Below are 21733 nucleotides of genomic sequence, written 5' to 3'. Positions count from 1 at the left end.
CCTGAGAACTAGTATGGTGTAGTCATTAAGATCAGGTGGACTCTAATGTGGTGAATTGGATTTGATTCCCGACTCCTCCACATGAGTGGCAGACTCTATAATCTGGTGAACTGGGTTTGTTTTCCCACTCCTGCACATGAAGCCTTCTGGGTGACCTTGGGCCAGTCACAGTTCTGTCAGAACTCTCTCAGCCCCACCTACCTCACAAAATGTCTGCTGTAGGGAGAGGAAGGTGATGTGTCTAATGGACTTTGACATCAGTTGTGTTTTCCCGAGTCCTGGCCCAATTAGCACTCAAGAGGCAAGAGGTAGGGTGAAATAAAAGGAATGGTTTATTGTTGCTGCAGCACCAATTTCCAATGAAGGTAGAAGCCCAGAATACGAGGGGTTTCCAGGTTTTATGCAATTTACAGAGTCATAAAGTCAGCATCATCACAGCATCATCGATGAAGTAAAATACACCCTTCCCTTTACATACGAGTACATGTGAAGCCCCCTTCATAGGATCCAGGATCCAAAAGAGGCATCTAGGTGTCTCCCCTGGGTGGAGATCTTACATTAAAATGAGGCAACGAGGTCATTCAGGTGTCAGCTGCCTTGACCCTATGTGATACCTTGTTTATTCCGGAATCCGGGAGATGTTTTGACAACAGGATATATGGTTCTCATTCTTCAAGTGCTGATCAAAGCAACATTGTCATTATTATACCATGGGAGGAAATACGTAGGGTGACAAAATGTCTCTAAGTTACTCAGGAGGGCTTGAGTGTGAATTCTAACACCCCTCCTTCCTGACATTTCTAACTTAACAGTTTTGTTATGTTAAGTAGATGTTTTCTTTGAAAATGTCTTTACAGCAGGGCCCAATGAGCCATTATCTCTGGTGAAAACCACAGCATCTATTTGACAAGCGAGTAACTTTAAAATGTAGACATTATTGTTTAACGCTAATACTTTCACCCACAAGCATTTCAGCCAACAGAAAAATAAAACATTTTACACTTCACACGCAAAGCAGAATACAAGGGATGTTTTCAGGAGAGTGGACTACTGTTTATTCTGTAGTTGTCATTTTCTTTCCTCAAAGATGACACCACAAAGGGAAAACGAGTTTGTAAGCCTCTCTGAGACCCCTCCGCACAGCACATGTAGAATAGGTTGCAGTCGGGATAAAGGAACCCGTTTTCCTGTTTTCGCATTCGCAGGCAGCGATTGGAGCCCACAGAAACAATCCAGGTTGCTGTCACGCCTTCGCACGGAGACGCATCTTAAAAAAAATTACTTCCCACACATGCGCAGCTATGCAGGCATGCATGAATGGCCCACCCAAAGCCATGCCAATGTCCCAGTGTACGTCCATCTGCACCTGCGTAGCTACACAAAAGCAAGCCACGAAATAATAATAAAAAGGAAAACTGAGGCAAATCCTGCCTGGCTGTTTGCTCACAAGCAGCTGCAACTCAGGTTTTTTTTTTTTAAAGGATCGCGTGTTTAGCGATTTTCAAAAATCCCGGTTTGGGGGAAATAACATGGGGCAGACTCGTTTGGGGGGCAGGATTTGTGCAAAGCTCCCCTCCAAAATGGTTTTTAAAAGCGTCCTTCAATCATGCTTATTGGCCTGTGTGAAAGGGGCCTGAGTCTCCTTTCAAGAGAGAAAGGGGCGGGGGACATAAATCCAAACTCTTTTGCTCCTTCTTCTGAAGTCTGAACCAATGTGTAAGAGAACAAGAAACTGCACTTAAGGGACTCAGTTTTTTGACACTTCATCAGTCATGAATAATTAACACTGAAGATACTTAATTGTCCATTTCAGTGTGTGTTCCTCTATGGATCTTTGTGTGAGACTAACTCCCAGTGTCTTAGTTTCACACTGTTTTGCTATGATATTACCCCATTCCACAGAGGGAGAAATGGAGGCACTAGACAAGAATGTGTCATCAAGCAAGACTGAAAATAAAGTGCTGTTACTGAACTCCAGCTCAGTTGATTAGCCCAAAGTTAAGTGGAAATAACCGGAAAACCACTTTCGCCAAATGCAATCCCCTCACGTCAAAACCAAGCCAGAAGTGAGAGTTTCTTTGACACAATTATTCTGGCTTTATAGCCCCAGGAGTTAGCAGAGAAGGTGCTTGAGCATTTATATAACGAACGTCTTTAAAAGGAGTTGGCACATAAAGGGGCTTCAGGGGTATAATTACATAAGTTCTGCCAGTGCTGAGATTTCAAAAAGCAGCATTCCCGATGTCTAGCTCAGCAATCAACCCCTCTGAGACCCCCACCTCAGCCTACGACCACGGAGTGCCTCTTATCAGAAGAGACCACATATAAAACTTGACTGTTTTAATTATGCATTTATCTTGTACGATGCCGTTCAGTGTGTGAGGAAGGGACTCTGGAGTGTTATTTCAATACCAAAGGAGTCCCTTAACCACTCAAAGAGTTCAACTCCTTAGAGAGGAAGCACTTTTTTCTTGGGCGGTAGGACCAATTTGTCTGTCTACAGGCTCTCCAGAGGTATTTACGGCGCTCAGAGTTGCCTCAGAATTCAGTACCTCAGTGAGGGGCCTCTGGGCATGCTGACTTGACAGGATCGCAGGAGGAGGGCCATTTGCATGAGGAAAACTGGCATTTCTCTGAAGCAGGCCCAGTTTCCTCAGTGCTTCATCCCGAGGGGATTTCTGTTGTCCAGAGAACAGCTGAGATTGCTTAATTGTTCTTACAGCAGCTTTTCTGGCGTCCTTGACCTCAGCAGAGCTGTCAAGCTGGAGGAGGAAGTGAGAGCGAAGTTCTTGAACATTGACCCCAGACTTCAGTATCGTGTCAAATTTCCTCAAAGGAGAGATGGGCGCAGGAGACCTTTTGGCTTCAGGACAATGAGGGTCAGGCCTTCTCCTCAGACCAAGGTCAATGGATGCCTCTGAAAAGGATTTGATCATTTTCGCCTTAGAAACAGGCTGGGATGGGGCAGCCTTCCTGGAGGTACTTTCCTGCATATGGTCACAGACACTGCTGTTGTACTGGTCCTCAGCACCTGGACACAAAGCAATGCAGATCAAAGCAGTTAGGAACAGCTAGTGCTTACTGACAAACCAGACTGCAGGAAGTCATGGAGGACAGATCTGTCAGTGGCTACAAGCCAGGGGAACCTCCAACATCAGGAGGCAACAGCAGCAGAAGGCCTCAGCCTGTATGCCTTGTTGTTGGCCATTATGAAAGATTGGATGCTGGACTAGATGGATCATTTGCCTGATTTTTACTGCAGCAGTCCTTTGTCAAATTCCTCCTGCAAAAAGCAACTTCCCTTGTCAATTTCACTTGTTCCTAAATAGGGGCACAGTATATGTTGCCTTAATTTGACTGCTTGTTTGTATCTCTGACCCATTATACTTGAAATGCTGATCTTGGGGCTCTTCACTGCAAAGTGGGCTTGTAATGGAGTCTCCTCACGTTTTTTGTTTACACACAAGGAGGCAACTTGCAACGTGCAGCACAGTTTGTCTGCTAAAGTCTGCTAGGCCTCTGTTTCTCCTGGTTCTCTTAACTCCGCGTGTCAACTTAGCCTCAAAGGCACATATCTCTTTCCATGAAATCAAGAGATGGGAGTTCTCCTTAACTCTTATTTCAGTCCAGTTAGGTTTGAACTAGTTCACAGGTTACCGTATATATTCATGTATAAGTCGAGTTTTTCAGCACATTTTTTGTGCTGAAAAAGCCCCCCTCGACTTATACACGAGTCGGGTCTATTTTAAAAAATATTTTAGGGTTTTTACTTTGTCGGCCGCCAGGGGGTGCAATTTTTAGGCTAGCGGCACCAAAATTTCAGGTGACACTCCTGATGATACCAGCCAAGTTTGGTAAAATTTGGTTCAGGGGGTCCAAAGTTATGGACCCCCAAATGGGGTGCCCCATCCCCCATTGTTTCCAATGGGAGCTAATAGTAATGGGGCTACATTTTGAGGGTCCATAACTTTGGACCTCCTGAACCAAACTTCACCAAACTTGGCTGGTATCATCAGGAATGTCTCCTGACAATATCCTGAAATTTTGGTGCTGCTGGCCTAAAAACCGCGCCCCCTGCAGGCAAAAAAAGAAAAACAGTTTAAAAATACAAAAACCCCACAAACGGGGGGGGGGGGGGCAGAGCTGGGACATGCAAGAGGGGGGTTGAACCCGAGAAACCCCCCCCCCCTTACCTACGTCCTTGGTCCAGAGCAAGAATAGTACATGTAGGAAAAGAGGAGAACACACAAGTGACATCTCACAGGTTAGGTCTGGGGTTCCCAGAATTTCTTCATCCTGCGAACTCTTTCTTGTGAATATTGACCTTTACCTTGCAGCAGCAGGATAAACAACTCATAGAAGGGCTAGAGCAGTGATGGCAAACCTGTGGCACGGGTGCCAGTCATGGCACTCAGAGCCCTCTCTGTGGGCACGTGCCCACAGAGTTCGTAATGTGGGAGGTGGAGAATCACCACCACCACCACCCCACACACACACATCTAGGGTGGCCTGGGCCACTGAGCACGATGTGCATGCACTGCGGTGAGCAGGGAGGTCTCGGCTGGCAAGCTTGGTGCCTGTGCTCTAGGTGGCTGCTGCTCGAGGGGGGGGGGGGATGAAGAGGAGGCAGAGATGCTAGAGAGGCACAGAGTGGTGCGCGCGGGACTTGCTGGAGGCTAGAGCAGGCTGGCCCCTTCTGGAGCGGGTGGGGCGGAGGAAGAGGGAGCCAACCAGTTTTTTTCTAAACTAAAACCTCTGGCCGGGTTGGCACTTTGCGATAAATAAGTGGGGTTTGGGTTGCAATTTGGGCACTCGGTCTCAAAAAGGTTCGCCATCACTGGGCTAGAGGCAGGAGGGCCTATATAAGGTGGTAACAGGAGCGTAGTTGAGTAACATGGTGCCTGGGGATTGCACCCCTCCCCCCCACAGCTACATCCCGCTCCCTTGCAACTGCATCATGTGACCATAGGGAGTGGTGTCTGGGGCTCCAGCCAGAGGTGAGATTTAGGGGGTTCCGAAGGTTCTGTAGAACCTGTTGTTAAAATTTAAAATATCACTTTTTAAATACTTAAAATATTTGTATTAAGTATTAATATTTTTAATACTTAAAATAAAAAAGTGATATTGAATTTTTTAAAAATACTTTTTAACAGGCATTATTTGAATCCCACCACCATCGGAACCTGTTGTTAAAATGTTTGAATCCCACCACTGGCTCCAGCCTTCTGTGCCCGTCTACCCACGCCACTGGGTGGTAAAGAATTGAGGGGAATGAATTTCATTTATTGTTTGACAAAAGCCAGCTGAATTATGACCAACAGATGAGATAATTGGCACGGGTGGCCCAGAATCTACGAAAAGAGATTGTGCTCAATCTCACCCTGAGATTCTGCAATTATTGTTACCTTCATCCTCTTGTGAGAGCTCCCCTTCCACGGTGTTGATTGTCTGCAGCAGGTACTCTAAACATTCTGCCTCCTCTGGGCTTAGATCTTCATCCACGTTTGAGAAACCCTCGGAATCCACCGCAATCAACTACAGGCATGAAATTAAGAAGAATTAGTTCAAGAAGGCGTGAAGTCTCATAAATATACATAGCTACAGGAGCATGCCTAATGGTGGAGAAGGGGAAACTAGGGGAATGGGTAGCTGCAAAGTGCTTATTTATTGGACCAGAACATAAGGCTTGGAAGAATCAGTATTGGATGGGCAGGTGACTGATGGTGTAGCATGCTCAGGTGTAGCATTTCCTGAACTCCTATATGTATTTACTGGATTTTCATCCAAGTAAATGGGCTTGAAGCTTGGATCTGCCACCTCACCTCCAAAACAGTGAACATGAGACTGAGTAACCCAGCCTCTCCGCTATCTCTTCTTTTTCACTTCTGTCTATCTTCATGCCGCACGGCTATGTCACTGTAGATGTATAGTGTATGTATTTTGTGCCAGTGCTAAACCATACGTGAGGCAGGGGTTCCCATTGTACTGGGCATGGATGCCACGGTGTTCACTGCCCCCCATAGGTTGCTCTGGAGTTGCCCTGTCCAGCTCACTTGGAAGGGGGCTTAGAAGGCCTCAAGCCCAGCCCCCTGCTGGGGCTTCGCCGGCTCATGCTGGCGTTGCGTGCTATCCTGTGCGGCTGTTGGCTCAGGCAGGGGACCTCACCTCAGGCTTGCTGCACAGCCTGTGGCCGAGGGGCTCCTGTGGTCCCTGCCTCCCACACTCACCAGCTATCTTCCCAGCCCCGACTGCAGCATTGGGTAGGCTGCCACAGGGCTGGGGTGAGGGTGCGTGGGTGAGTCCAAGATGGGGCTTTCCCTGGCCTTGGACACTCTGTTAGTTAGGGGATAAGGAGGAAGGTGTGGGAGCGATTTTCTGCCCCCCACGTGACTGAGTGGCCTCCGCCCAGGGACATGTGACCGCCCCTATTCCTGTACATATGACTAATTCTTTGCCAGTCTTCTGCACTTGCTCCATTCTCAAGCCTGTTTTTTAATGCACAGAGACTCTGGGGGGACAAGGGCAGAGGTGGGATCCAGCAGGTTCTCAGAGGTTCCCGAGAGTAGGTTACTAATTGTTTGTGTGTGCCGAGAGCGGGTTACTAATTGGTGGTTTTGCCACGTGATTTTTGCCTTAGTTACGCCCCTCCTCTCAGCAGTAGCGCACAGAACTTGAAGCAGTCTAGCAGGAGGTGCACCGGCGTGTGTGGCAGCCTGCGCCTGCGTGCATTCGTTTCCCACCCAAGGACCGACGCAGCGGCTGCGTCCTTGCCACAGCCCCGCCAAGGAATGCCCCGCCCCCAGAATGCCCGGCCACGCCCCCGTCGTGCCCAGCCCAGCCCCATTGGCGCTACGCCACAGTTTGAATCCCACCATTCCCAAATTCTGGTAAGGAACCTGTTACTAAAATTTTTGGATCCCACCACTGGACAAGGGAATAAAATTCCAGGGACCTGAGGGCCTACAGATTGGGAAACGTGTGAATCCTGTTTTCATACCCTTGATGTCTGGGTTGGTTCTGTGTAATGTGAGAATGGGGCTAGAGCACGTTGAATTCATTTATTATGAGGGCTGTATATGATATAAATGTGACTTGGTCAGGTCGGGCGTTTCAGGGGTTGGGTTGGGACTGCCTTAGGACAGATCTGGGAACTGAATCTGGCACCTAGCGCACGTAAAGCAGCTCTGCCTCTAAACTGTGATCTCTCGTCTCCTCCCCACCCTCCATTTAGCACAGTGTGTGTCCACATATAAATATACCGCTGTACTATTAGAGAGAGCAATGACATTGCATTTCAAGCTCTATGGGGTCTTTTTTGTCTAAGCTACAATGTAAGACTTTGTACAATGCAAACAGCAGTCTGCTTCAGATCCCCACTTACTCGTATTACATAAAGTCCTTTTAACAATTGTTGTGTGGAAACTAGTGGGGTCCTCCTATGTAGTAATCTGGGAAATCACCAGGAACTAGACAAGGGTAATAGCTACTTTCTCCCGAGTTGGGTCTGAGCAGAGAGAGAAGGAATAAGCTTTGAGAACTCTATTCAAATATTTATTTGCACTGTTTATAGTCTGTCTTTCTCATCGGACTCAAGGCAGATGACACAGAGTGAGCCAATACAATTGATGAATAGACAATCAGTGATCAATGCAATAGGATTAGGGTTCCAGAAGCAAGCAGAAGTCTGAAATTAGAACTGAAAGAAAATGTGAGTATTAACATAACACATTCACAGCCCAATGCAGAGAAGGCTGGAATCTATTGTGGAATTGGTGCAGCGTCGCACTGATGTGGGCACCCACCTCACCCTCATAAGGGGCAAATTTGCTTGGTGGGTGAATGCATGGGAGGTGAGGCACTGCGTGGTTCTACAGCGCCCAAATCCAGAATCTAGAATCCGGGCTGCAACGGCCACCATGCGCTCTCCCCCACCCCCCAGGATTGGACTGACCATGATGCAAAAGTCCATACAAGAATCCAAGTTTTAGCAAGCTATTCACGGTAGCATAGACCACAGAACACCCCAGATATCATGTTGGCATTCTGACAGGGAAACACAGGAGGTCTTTACCTCCAAGGTCCAATTCCCTATCTTTAAAATGAATAACAGATGTTGTCTTTGCCAGAGGAGGAAGACAGTTTTTTTGTTTGCACTAATTATTGCTCGTTGCCTTGGAGATCATGGGTGAAAAGCATAAAAGGGGTTGAAATAATTAAATAAAATAAGATTGTTCTGAGAATATTTGAGGTATGCATTCTGCCCACTGTGAACACTGTCAGGGGATGATGAGTAAGAATGGAGCACTATTAAAAAGGAGCTTTGATAAAAGGAAATAAAGTTTTGGATTTTATTTGTACCTTGGACTGTAGTTCCTTGTTCCCTTTGTCAACTGTGGGTGGCTGGTTTGTAGCATCCTTGCTGGTATCCATTTCCATTCCTCACAGAAGTTGCTTCATTAAGTCTACATTTTGCACAAAAAGAACAGTGAGTATGCAGCAAAGCTGAAATTGCATCAAGTCCTTTTTGCATAAAATCCACCCAAACTGGCTGTTCTGAGGAGTTCAACACAAATTCGGATTGTTTTTGTTATTGTATGTCTTTATTAGTATTTTGTTGTTTTATCCTGTTCTTCACCGCCCTGAACCCTTCAGGGGAGGGCGGCTTATAAGTTCAATCAATCAATCAATCAATCAATCAATCAATCAATCAATCAATCAATCAATCAATCAATCAGGTAGGTAGGTAGGTAGGTAGGTAGGTAGGTAGGTAGGTAGGTAGGTAGGTAGGTAGCTAGGTAGGTAGGTAGGTAGGTAGGTAGGTAGCTAGGTAGGTAGGTAGGTAGGTAGGTAGGGAGAGAGAGAGAGAGAGAGAGAGAGAGAGAGAGAGAGAGAGATTGTCGAAGGCTTTCATGGCCGGAATCACTTGGGTGCTGTGTGGTTTCCGGGCTGTATGGCCGTGTTCTAGCAGCATTCTCTCCTGGCGTTACATACCATCTGTGGCTGTGCATCACTCTGAAGATGCCAGCCACAGATGCAGGCGAAATGTCAGGAGAGAATGCTGCTAGAACACGGCCATACAGCCCGGAAACCACCCAGCACCCAAGATAGATAGATAGATAGATAGATAGATAGATAGATAGATAGATAGATAGATAGATAGACAGATAGACAGATAGACAGATAGACAGATAGACAGATAGACATTCCTGACAGCCGGGGAAAGGGGTATGTAATACATGCACATATTCTCACGAGCATGCACGCATGCACGCACGAACACACACACAGACATGAAAGTAACACTAAACTGTCAAATTCTGCAAGAAAGAACTTCAATTATTTTTCAGGTGGCAAAGTCAAATTCCATGCAAGAAGCTATTATGTAAATTAAGGCAATTATGAAAATTGTTTAATTTTGCGCTATTGTGGCTTGCCACATCTGGAAATCTGACAGATAGGACAGGGTTTGGAAGCATGAGGCCCCCCAACTAAAACATCCTATATTGCCTCCCTCCTTCCCATATTTCCCTCCCTCCCTACTTTCTACTTCCCCTTCAGATTCCTATAACTACTTTATCTATTCCACTTGAAAGAAAACTAGCAGAGGGAGAGATCCAAAATCCTTAATCTAAAAGAGTAGTTTAAACTCCTCTCTTTCCAATATAAATTTCAAGGGAAAAAAAGAAAATGAAAAATCTTTACCTATGATACTTTCCCAACCTTTATATCAATGAACAAAAAAAAAATAGAATTACTATATATTGTATTATTTCATACAGTTCATACACACTTGCGTGGGGGGGGGGTGCCATGTGGGGGGCAGGGGGGCCAAAGAGGGGGGACCTCTGGGGGGCGATTTTGCATCCCCCCACTTGACGAGATTTGTTGTACCCAGGGACAGAGATTACCCCCTTGTCCCTAGTGGAGTTAATCATTAATAACCGGTTCTCCGAACTGAGAAAATTTTAGTAACCGGTTCTATTGAATAGGTGCGAATAGGCTGCATCCCACCTCTGCTTCCAGCTATACAACCAGAAGAGTCAGAAGTGTCACAGGCTGCTCCAGTTGTTTCCTAAAACTATGTGGTGAAACCCATAAAGTTTCAGGGAAATCCTGAACCATTCTATGATGCGCTGACATCACTTCCAGTTTTTAAAATTATTTTCAAAATTTCCTTCCAAGGAAAAAACTCTGGAAAAAACTCCCTTGCATGCCACACCTCCCTCTCCCTCCCTTCCCTCTCCCTCTGCTAGTGTGGGTGGGCCATGTCCAGATGCCGGGGGCCCTCCCTCCCCTTGCATGCTACCCCTCCCTCTCCCTCCCTTGCATGCCACCCCTCCCCCTCCCTCCCTTTCCTCTCCCTCCTCTAGGGTGGGTGGGCCATGTCCAGATGCCAGGGGCCCTCCTTCCCCTTGCATGCTACCCCTCCCTCCCTCCCTCCCCCTCCCTTGCATGCCACCCCTCCCCCACCCTCCTTTTCCTCTCCTTCCTCTAGGGTGGGTGGGCCATGTCCAGATGCTGGGGGGCCCTCCCTCCCCTTGCATGCTACCCCTCCCTCCCTTTCCTCTCCCTCCTCTAAGGTGGGTGGGCCATGTCCAGATGCCGGGTGCCCTCCCTTCCCTTGCATGCTACCCCTCCCTCCCTCCCTCCCCTTCCCTTGCATGCCACCCTCCCCCTCGCTTTAAAAAGAAAACTTTCTTTCCAGTGTTGTAATAAATATCTTTTAGCAGTAGTAAGGGCATGGGGGAGGGGGGTGTTCTTTTTTTGCTGACCATCTGCCTGCCAGAGACAGGCAAATAGTTTAAAAATATAGAGTCATCCTCACAAATCAGTTAACACTCTAATACAAAACTGATATGAGTAATAATTTCTTCCCAGAAAACCCCAACGACTTTAAGTGAGTGACAGCAGCAACTATTAGACACTTTACTAATTCCTTTGCTCAAGAGCTGCTGTGGTGTTCAGGATATCTTGAACTTAATTTTTTTGGTGAATAAATCTCAAGATCCATGGGGAGAGCAATTTCTTTTCTGAATTCTGACATTTCTCTCAAAATGCCTCCTGTTGTCTTTAACCTTTAATGCTGTCTTTAATTTCTTCTTAATCTTGAAGCGATTTGAAAGTATGTCATCCATTAAATATTTTCCCCTTCCTCTTTAACTTCTTGCCATGATTGAATTTTCCCTTGATTACTGATAATATCTTTGTATAATATTGTTCTTTTGGGTATTCACATCATAATAAGCTTCTATAGGAGACATTAAAGGTGAAATTGGCATGCTGAGACGTTTATGTGTTTTTATCCATATTCCCAATAAACCTTTACTTATATGTTTTCTTTCTGATATGTTGCTCTCAAGTATGATGGCTTTTCTGGCCATATATAATGTATACATGCCTTCAAATTATGCATCTCTAATTTAATTATTCTTTGTCTTGGGTGTTTAATTCAGTCTTAGTGATAGTGATATGAACTATGTTAGTGATATGAACTATGTTAATATGTATTCACTAAACTGTGCTGGTGGTGTAGTGTAGGTAGGAGAACTGTTGTTGTTGTTATGTTGTTTGGTTAGGTTTCTAGATATTCTTTTACTAAGAAGTTGCCATCTATTTGCTCAGCTTTGTGCTAGGTCAGGTTAAATCGCTATGTTAATTGTAGGGAGTAAGGTTATTGTAGGTGGGTTGTGGGGGAATAATATTTTGGATATTGTTATGTTATTTGCAGTTATTCTTGCATTTGTAATTTATTGTAATGTTATGCTATGGTGTAATGTTCTGTTATTGTTGCTATGTAATGATTTATCATGTTCCAATCCAATCCAAAAATCTTTATTAGGCATAAACCAGAAGTACCATACATTCCAAGTACAAAAACAGGATCATTGTTATATATCATGTAGAACATGGATTAAAAATGTAGCAACTGCTTCAGAAATTTCTACATTAGGGCTGTTCAATAGCTTAGACATTTTTAGTTTGTCTGAGAGAAACATAAATTCTAGAGGTAGTAAAGCTCCCAGATCGGTTCTAGTATCATTATACCTCGAACAGTAAAGCAGGATATGAGGGATTGAGTCCATAGCGTTGGGACAGCACCGACAACAACGCTCACTTTGTGGGATGTTAAGGAAACGACCTTGAAGATAGACAGAGGGGAATGAGTTGCACCTTGCTCTTGTCATGACCCATCTGCACTTATAATTAACAAGCTGTTCTAAATATACAGCAGGATTTATCATGTTGCTATGCAATGCTATGTGAAATGTTAGGTTATTGCGATTTTGTGATTATTATATTGCTGCTGTTATGAAATGTTATATTTAATGTTGGTGTTGTTATATGTTGATTTACTTGTTATGACTTGTTAACTTGATTACATTATTGTCTGAATTGTTGGGCTGGGAAGCTATTGAATGTGGGTACTAGCCTTATGATTTTATATTATTATGTTATTGCGTATTATTATGTATTATTTCGCTGTTGTGCTCCGCCCTGAGCCCTGCGAGGGAGGGCGGTATATAAATTAAATATCAAATCAAAATCAAATCAAAATCTGAAGTCCAAACCAGGCCTGCTGCCTCATAACAGAGCTTAATATTCGGTATGGAAAGGCCTCCTCTTTTCTTTTGTAAAACTTTGATTCTGGTTTTGTGATGATTGCAAATGTGTTTAAATGTGATTGAAAGTCCCTTAATGTCTTGTCTGGCATGAATATCGGTAGCATTTGAACTAAAAAATTTTGTTTCGGCAAAACATTAATTTTAATCGCTGCTATTCTTCTAAACCAAGACAGTTTTAATTTGGACCATCTTTATATGTCTTCTTTTATTTTCTTCCAAGCAACTAAATAATTATCTTTAAATAACATTTCATTATGTCCAGTGATATTTATACGCAAATATCTTAAGGCTTTGGAATAAACATCACAGCTTGTAAGTTCCTGGATTTTCTGTACTTCTTGCTCTGCTAGAGCATTTAAAATAATCTTAGTTTTATTTCTATTAAATGTATAGTCAGAAAAAGATCAATATACCTCCGTAATTTCCATCAGGCATTTAATTGATTGTTGAGGATCCATGGTCATCAATACATCATTTGCATAGCATTTCAGTTTAATTCCTCATTATCGAACGTCTTTAATTTTGGAGCTTTGTCTTATTGTGGATGCCATCATTTCTAGTATCAAATTGAATAACAATGGAGATAGGGAACATCCTTGCCCGGTACTCTTTTCAATCTGCAGTTCTTCAGTAAGAAGGTCGTTTATTAAAACTCTTGCTCATTGTTTGATATATATGATCCTGATCCAATTATGGAATTTAAATCCACATTTTAAATGTTCTAGTGTTGTCAGCATAACATCCCAAGAAATGTTGTCGAAAGCCTTTTCAGTATCTAAAAAAATAAAGGTGGTCTTTGTTTCTTTGACTTGGGATATTGAGTTTCTTTAACTTGGGATACTGACTTGGGATATTCATATATTATCCTTCATAAATCTTTTGGGAATGAAACCAATTTGATCTTCATGAATTATTTTATCTGTGCATCTTCTCAATCAGGTTGTCATAATTGATGTGAAGAGTTTGTAATCAATTTCAATAATTAGATGGGTCTATATGTGGTGTTTCTGGGTGGTTGCCCTCTTTATAAATCAATGTTATATGAGCATCTTGCAATGGAATTTTTCAATAATATTTTCCAATAATATTCAGTAGATCATCTTAAAAAACTGAATTCTTTTCTTTGAGACCATGCTCAGTAAATCTTGGAAGATATCAGCCTTTTCCACAGAAAAATGGTTGAATCTCCAGTTTTCTTGTTTGCAATTTTCACTATTATGTCTCTTAGTACTTTATTTCTTGGTGCAAATCTTGAGTTGATTCTATAAATTTGTTCAGTGTCAAGGAAATTGTCTCCAATTGGAATATAATCTTCCAAAATCCTGCAGAATTCAGCCTCAAGGTCTTTTTTGACAATTGTCTCCAGTACTCCTCTAAATTGTTAACTCTTCCTTGAATTTCTAAGCAATTCTCTCCTCAGCTTCCACTAGTAGTTTTATCTTGAATATCCAGTTGACAATCAAATTCTTGTTGTGTTTGTTTTATTTTCATTATATCCTGTATATTCTCTTGAATGTTTCCTTTCATGGTGATATTCTGTATCTCCCTTGTCACCTCTTGCTTGATAGAAAGTTCTGATTGTTTAAACTCTTGTCTTAAATTTTTAATTTCCTACTTTAATACTATTTTCTGACTGACTGATTTGAGAAGAAATTGCTTGAAGTTGTTTGATCATGTCTGTGGAATTTGCAGCAATTTCTTGAGCTGCTACGTCTTCAAAAACTATATCTGAAGGAAACTTTTTATGCTTGGTTTTAGCAGGGGACATAATGTAACAGGGGACATAATGTAACATCAACAAGGTTTATATTTAAAAACAATACATATCTTTTCTTGAACAATGTTCTATTATCAATATTATTACAATCTTGAAATTTGAAACAATGCAATTATTATATTATATATACAATATAAATACTCTATGTATGATTATCTCCATTGGATTTGCATATATAATATTATGTAGAATGTTAACAATAAACTGAATTGTTTCTTAAAAGTGTATATTAGGAAAATAACAAAATATTAATAATAAAAGGATAATAACACTGGGTTAGAATAAATAAGAACACTAGGCAAAGACAATGAGAAAATACCTGAGAGAAGATAAGCTTCTTAAATCTATAAGTGTTGTATTAAAGTAATAATCTTGATAAGTACAATAAACAAACCAAGTCTGATATAGTTTTAGTATGTTAGAGGGACTAAAAGTCTAATTGTTCAAAATTATATAAAAATTGTCAAAAAGATAAAAAAGATTTTAAAAGAAACAAGAAAAAAGAAAAAAAACAAAGATTATTCTTGATCTCAGATGGCGCAAGCAATATTTTTTAGCAATTCAGAAATGTATCTTCCAATGGAATGTTAAAATCTCAATTGCCAGCTGCAATCCCAGCAAGTCCACAGGCTGGCACAAAATGATAACAGTGTATTAGAACAAGTAAGGCAGTTTCCAAGGAAGTTGGAAGTCTGTTATTTGTGTTAGAAAATAAACATCAAGATAAAGGCTGGATCGTACTGCATTATGACCAAATTAGCCAATCTTATACGCTCAAAGCATGAATTCAATGAGAAATGAGAACTTTATCTTTTATATGAAGCAGAATCGATCATGTAAAAACAAAAATAATTTGAGGATTAAAAAACTGATAATGATATAACTTTCTAACCAGTAAAGATGTTTCAGAATTGTTGGATAAACGATAGTGATTTAAAGGTTCCATAATGATTTTTCTAATAATATTGGAATGTCATATTGGGATCCATTATGTAATGTTTAATCAATACAGTTTTGGATAGATGTCTTCTCTGATTAACTCTTCTCTATTTTCTAGTATGTTTCTAATTCTACCCTGTCAAATATACTGTAAAAATCAATTAAAATATTTTTTAAAATCGCAATGCAGATCCTACAAACAAGGAAAAAAACAAAAAGCCCCAAAATAAAATAAAATAATACACCTGAAGAAAGTGAAAGTAACAACTACAGAAAGGCAGAGAGGTGAAAAGAAAACAACAGCAGCAGCAGCAGCAGCAAAAACAACAACAACAGAGAGGCTGTCTCTAAAAGCATGCACATTACTGATTCTGGATTGAATCAGAATTAGTGGGTAATAAAAAGAGGACCCAATCTAATTAATCTGCTGAATTGAATGTCTGCAGGGTCCCTGGAGAGGCTAGGGCCAGACCCTATCTGCCCTAGTGCTAGCAACTGACCAGCAATTTCCCCTTTCAGTAATGTGTGGCAGACAGCAAATCAAGTCTCAATCTGTTCAAAATGCCATTTTCTCCAGAAGTTTCGGTGCCCTCTATTTTCCTCCCCACAGCAGCACGGAGTCTACTGAATGGGGAGGAAAATAGTGGGCGCAACTATAGAGAAAAGTAATCCTTCCTACTAACCGTCCAGGGCAGTATAAATACTATTTTTAAAAAAGTTCTATTTTTACTAGTGCAGGAAAATAATGATTTGGACTAAAGTGGTGCTTAAATAACATTATAAACGCTTTCGGAGAAACTGCACTATTTTAAAGTGCAGAGACAAGTGTGCACGACCACCTTTCTGCGGAAAAGGACATAGTTGTTTTTCTTGTTATGTTGTAATATAATGTCTATAGTACATCCTTTTTATGTGGTCACTCTGAACTAATTTGGAAGGTTGTTGTGGGTTTTCCGGGGTATGACAGAAGCGGAGCAAGGGGAAACTCCACCCAGGGTGTGCGTGTGCTGGGCCCTTGCCGCAGCAGCGCCCGCCCCCGCCACGCCTGGCCATGCCTCCGCCGTGGCTCTGCCTGGGGCGTCCCACCCGCCCTGTTGCCGCTACGCCAGTGGTCTGGTAGTTCTTGTTCACTGTGTCAGTGAGAAAGGATAATATATACCCCACTAAACATTCCCTTCTCACTAACACAGTTTGTAACACACTTCTCTCTGTGATATACCTCTGAAGATGCCAGCCACAGATGCAGGCGAAACGATAGGAACAAGATCTACCAGACTACGACCACACAGCCGGAAAACCCACAACAACCAGTTAAATCCAGCCGTGAAAGCCTTCAACAATCATCTGGAAGGATTTTACAAAAAATGACCAGTAACTAATAGGTTGGAGGAGGGGAAAGCCATATATATGGAATTATCAATTTAAAAAAGCTAAAATTGATGCTTACCCGTAGTGTAAAAAAAAACCCTGTTTAGTAAAATTGCACTTTTACCCATGGCAATGTCTCACATTTACAAGCATCTTTCCTCTGACCAGTTACAAATATAAATAAATACATGTAAACTATACTAAATGCCACAAGGCCTTCCTCAGTGGATTGAATCTGTGAAATACACTCTATGCAATGTTTTTGTTAAAATTACAACATGCCTGACAAAAGCACTGAACATCCAGATGCAAGAATTTTTCCATGGACTGGGTATCTCATATACACATATTGCTGATTCTCATATCATGTCATCATAGCTTTGTGGACACCTCCCTCGAAACGAAAAGAAAAAAGAAAAGAAAAGAAAAAATGGCACATTCCCAGAATCAGCAGGAAAAACTGAATGTTTTCATGCACAGCAATGTTGGAGATGATGGCCAGAGACAATGCCTGGTGAGGAAACATCCCTAGGACTCTTCAGCTAATGGTGAACAGCAAGGCAAATCACTACAGTGGCAGCAAATGGTGGGCACAACAGAAACAAAAGTGAGAGCTTCAAAATTGGGCAGGAGAAATAAACCGTTTCCCGGTCTCTGCCCAGCAAACAGAAAACTTTTAAAAAATGTTTTGGAGAAAAAGATAGCTAGTTCAGCATTTTCAAATAAAACATTTTGAGGAAAGGGTTTTCAAACGGTTTGGCATTTCCAAATAAACCATTTTGAAGAAAGGGTTTTCAAAACGTTTTGGGGGAGAAAGTGTGTGGAATTCCACCCCAAAACGCTTTTTTTTCCATGTGGAAAACATTTTATTGGTGCGGTGCAGAATCAGGCAACATCTGTGTGGGCAAAAGCATGTTCCCTTTTTGCACTTCCCCTGCAAGATGTACAACCCAGTTTCTTCAGTGACCAGTACCTTGGGATGCACTGGTAAGGGTGCCTGTGAGGAAGTACAAAGGGCAGAGTTTCCATTTACTTTAACCTTCCTCCTCACGCTCACACACACAGACACACACACCCTATGGGAGCATGCCCTTAGTATGTAAGAGTAATTTGTAGTGGGATTTCAGACACAGTACTCTACCTTGAACAGGAAGGAAGCTTTATTACTAACAATTAAATTAGAACACATGCATGGAAATAGCTATCATAGCAGGAGAATATGTATCTTAGAAAAGAAAGGGAAAACAACAAACTACGACGCATTACAAGGCAGTTACCTTAATTGGAGCAAACATATCCCCTCTCCCCACTATGCTGTTACAAAGAAGGACTAGGCCCAACAGCCACTGTAACTGGGTGAAGTGTTTAAACCAGTAAAAGGAAGACTTCTGCCTGGTTAGGAGAGTGCCTGCCCCCCATCCAGAGTTAGGAATCCTGCCCCTCATGGGAGATGCTTAGCTCTCTGCCAATGAGGCTTCCTGCCATTTAGCCCTAGTCCAGGGGTAGGGAACCTGCGGCTCTCCAGATGTTCAGGAACTACAATTCCCATCAGCCCCTACCAGCATGGCCAATTGGCCATGCTGACAGAGGCTGATGGGAATTGTAGTTCCTGAACATCTGGAGAGCCGCAGGTTCCCTACCCCTGCCCTAGTCTCTCTCTCCCTCCAGTCAAGTTTTATGTTGCCCATCCGTCAGATCGCTTTGGCAGGCAAGCCCTAATGGTTTTGTTTTCCTGCTGAAGCAAAGTTTCTCTTTTTCTAACACTCCCCTCTTGGGAAAACAATCAGTTTGCCACAGGTTCAGGAACCCCAGTCATAACGTATACAACTCTGAGCTGCTTGGAGAGAAGGTGATATGACCAGTGGTGGGATCCAAAAATTTTAGTAACAGGTTCCCATGGTGGTGGGATCCAAACTGTGGCGTAGCGCCAATGGGGCTGGGCGAGGCATTCCGGGGGCGTGGCCGGGCATTCTGGGGGTGGGGCATTCCTGAAGTGAGCGGGGCTGTACTTGGCAAGGGCGCAGCATTACGGGCTAAGCGCTCAGAGTCTCCCTTGGGCGGGGAACGCATATGCACGCAGGCACAGGCTGCCACACGCTGGTGCACCCTCTTCTGCCTAGACTCAAGCTTCAAAGTTCTGCAGTATGGCTACTGCTGAGGAAGGGTAGTGGGCGTAACTAAGGCAAAAATCGTGTGGCAAAATCACCAATTAGTAACCCCCTCTCGGCACACACAAATAATTAGTAACCTACTCTCGGGAACCTGTGAGAACCAGCTGGATCCCACCTCTGGATATGACAGAGGCAAAGAAAAAAATGGCAGAAAGCAAACATATATAAACTAAGATTATTTAAAAGAGACATGTTTGCAAGTGCATGCACATATGCCACCCAACAGCTGCCGGCTCCAGCCATCAAAAGCCACATCCTGATATATTCAGTAAAATGCCACTGGTGGTGATGCAAATTCCCTTCCCCTGTCCTTGCCCCCCCTCTCCTTTCTTCCCTTCCCCGCTCCTCCCCACATTTCCTTTCCTTCCTTACTCCCCTCAAGTCCATCTTATGCCCACCCACCAACATCGTGTGGCTAACCACATTGGGCACGAATGGTTTCTCTGATCCTGGATCTGAGAGCCATCATTCGGGCACCATTATCGCTTGTTACTATTTATGGTTTTAATTATTCATATATGTTACTGCGGGGTAACGTTTTTTAGAAACTTTTAAGCCAAAAAGCTCAAGCCGACAAAGAATAAAATTAAAGAAATAATTTTATTCAGACCAACAAAGGGCAAGTTAGCATCAGAGGAGCCACCCCAAAATGGCCGAGGTCTCCCGTTTTTATAGGATATAGACAGGTTACATCAAAAGAGTACCACTGGAAAGAATTACACCCAAAGTACAACCACCAGCAATCAATCACCCAAGAGGGAGGAGATCTTCCCCTTACCCAAAACATTCTAAACATGCAGATGCCCTCATTGGAGGATGTCAGTAATTCACACTTCTGACGTCCTGTGAACTAGGACCTAGCATCACCTTATCAGTATTGTTCTCAGTTGCCCCACTTATCTGAACAAAGAGCCTAAACATTTGGCTGTGTTATGGTTTGTATCAGAAAAAGGACAGACTTATGGTGCCAGTGAGGACAACAAGACCTAAAAGAAAACATAATTTAAAATCTCCTAAATTCCAAAAGGTGAGTTAGAACAAAGGGTATTCACCAAGGCTATGAATTTCTGGTTAGTGAGAGAAAGGAGGGCAAAGTGCAAAAGGCCTACATGCCTGTTATTTAACAGCTTATCGCTGACAGCATAAAATTACAAGGAGAAGAAATAATAGAGAAAGAGCTATCTTTTCTATAAGGATCTGAAGAATCTGTTCAAACAAAATCTGTGCCTACATATAGGATGTGTAATTTTAATTATAATGATTTTATGCTGCTAGCCTCCCTCAGCCTGGCTTTAGTGAAGACGGGTGGGATAAAAATATAATAACAGATACGTGAAATAAATAAACAAGAGCAGCGTTGTTGTCTTCCATGATGTGACTGAGGCTACCTGGCAACGGCTTGCACATCCTGGGCCCAGCCTCAAGGCCTACCTGGGTGGGACCAGAGGCGGGAGGGTGCAGCCAGGGTAGCCTTAGCAACAGAACAGCTTTGACAGCTGACAGCAGGGAAGCTTGGAAGTCAAGGAAGTAGGAGGCAAAGTTGGGAAACAATGTCCACCTGGGCCCAGGTGAGTTAAAGCAGGGTGTGGCTATGAAAAACAGGAGCTGACTAAAGAGCGGGGAACAGAAAAGGTGGGTGGAGCTGAAGCTATAAAAAAGGACAGAGTGGGAGAGGAGGCTGGCTGGAGGGAGAGTATACAGGAGCAGAGAAAGAAAAGGGGAACCGAAGCAGCCAGGAAGAGAAAGAGGTTCCTAGGCAAGGTTGTAGCATTCTGGCTCTTCGCTCCCTTGTAACTGATTGTCACTCTGAAGTGGGTGAAGCAAACCATACAAGCTAACATACAAGCTAACCATACTTGTGGGTTTTTGAGTTAAAGTTGCCAGGACTCCCCTAACCACTGGTAGGGAATGGGTAAGGCAGATCAGGGTGTGCACCCACGCTGTGCCCACCCCGGAAAGCCCCTGCCCGGCCCCCTCTGTGGCCTGGCCACACCTCTGCTGCCGCTCCGCCTGGAGCATCATGCCCCACCCTGTCCCGTTGGTGCTACGCCTCTGTCATGGAGTCCACCTTCCAAAGCAGCCAGTTTCTCTAGGGAACGTATTCCTGAAGTCTGGAGGTAAACTATCATTTTGGGGGATCTGCAGCTCCCACCTGAGGCTGGCATCTCTAACTGGGATTGATCACCTTCCAATAAAGCCACCTGTGCAAGGATACAGTGACTGGGCTGGTGCTTTCAAGACCCCACAAACCCTGGGCATGATGTCCCCCTACTCCCAGAGACCATCATACATAGCCAAGCATTCCCCTTCTAGAAAAATAATAAAAATAGGTTAGGATGTTGTGTGGCAGCCACGGATACAGGCGAAACATCAGGAGAAAATACTACTGGAACACGGCCATACAACCCGGAAAACACACAACATCCTTGTGATTCCGCCCATGAAAGCCTTCGACAATACAAAAATAGGCTACTAAACTTGCAAATTTGGATAGTATTGGCAGGACTACCTTGCATCACATCCTCAAGAATCTCCCTGCCTTTGGACAGAAAATTGGGTATGACAGAAATACAGGTGGCCTTTCTAGTTACCTGGTTGATCCTGCAACCTACACGCACGCTCCTCTGTTCACTGGGTCTCAGGTGTCGGGAGCAAACGCATCACGGCCAATGGCCTGCGAGTGCTCTCTCCTTCTTCCTCTCCCTCAAGGAGTCAAGTGACCAGACACAGACACAGACTGCTTAGGGAGGGATGGGGTGAGAGGACATCACAGTGTTTATTTGGCCTCTCAGGGACATGCAAATAAACGAAATGATTTCCCTATGGCACCCAAAGACTGAAACCACAACACCAGC

The 21733-nt window shown here is 43.3% G+C and overlaps 1 protein-coding gene across 1 annotated transcript; it reads right to left on the bottom strand.

Moving 5' to 3' along the window:
- Nucleotides 1-1519: 1519 nt before the first annotated feature.
- On the bottom strand, nt 1520-21604 carry LOC125429974. The gene is made up of 4 exons (XM_048491611.1): nt 21470-21604; nt 8359-8462; nt 5406-5535; nt 1520-3031 (listed from the first exon to the last, which is right to left on the bottom strand). Exons 2-4 carry the CDS (start codon nt 8434-8436, stop codon nt 2442-2444), a joined length of 798 nt encoding a protein of 265 aa, XP_048347568.1. The 5' UTR covers nt 8437-8462; nt 21470-21604; the 3' UTR covers nt 1520-2441.
- Nucleotides 21605-21733: the final 129 nt, after the last annotated feature.

This window comes from Sphaerodactylus townsendi, linkage group LG03 (genome assembly GCF_021028975.2).
Source record: "Sphaerodactylus townsendi isolate TG3544 linkage group LG03, MPM_Stown_v2.3, whole genome shotgun sequence".
NCBI classification, from domain to species: Eukaryota; Metazoa; Chordata; class Lepidosauria; order Squamata; family Sphaerodactylidae; genus Sphaerodactylus; species Sphaerodactylus townsendi.
This window is presented reverse-complemented; position numbering and strand designations above follow the sequence as displayed.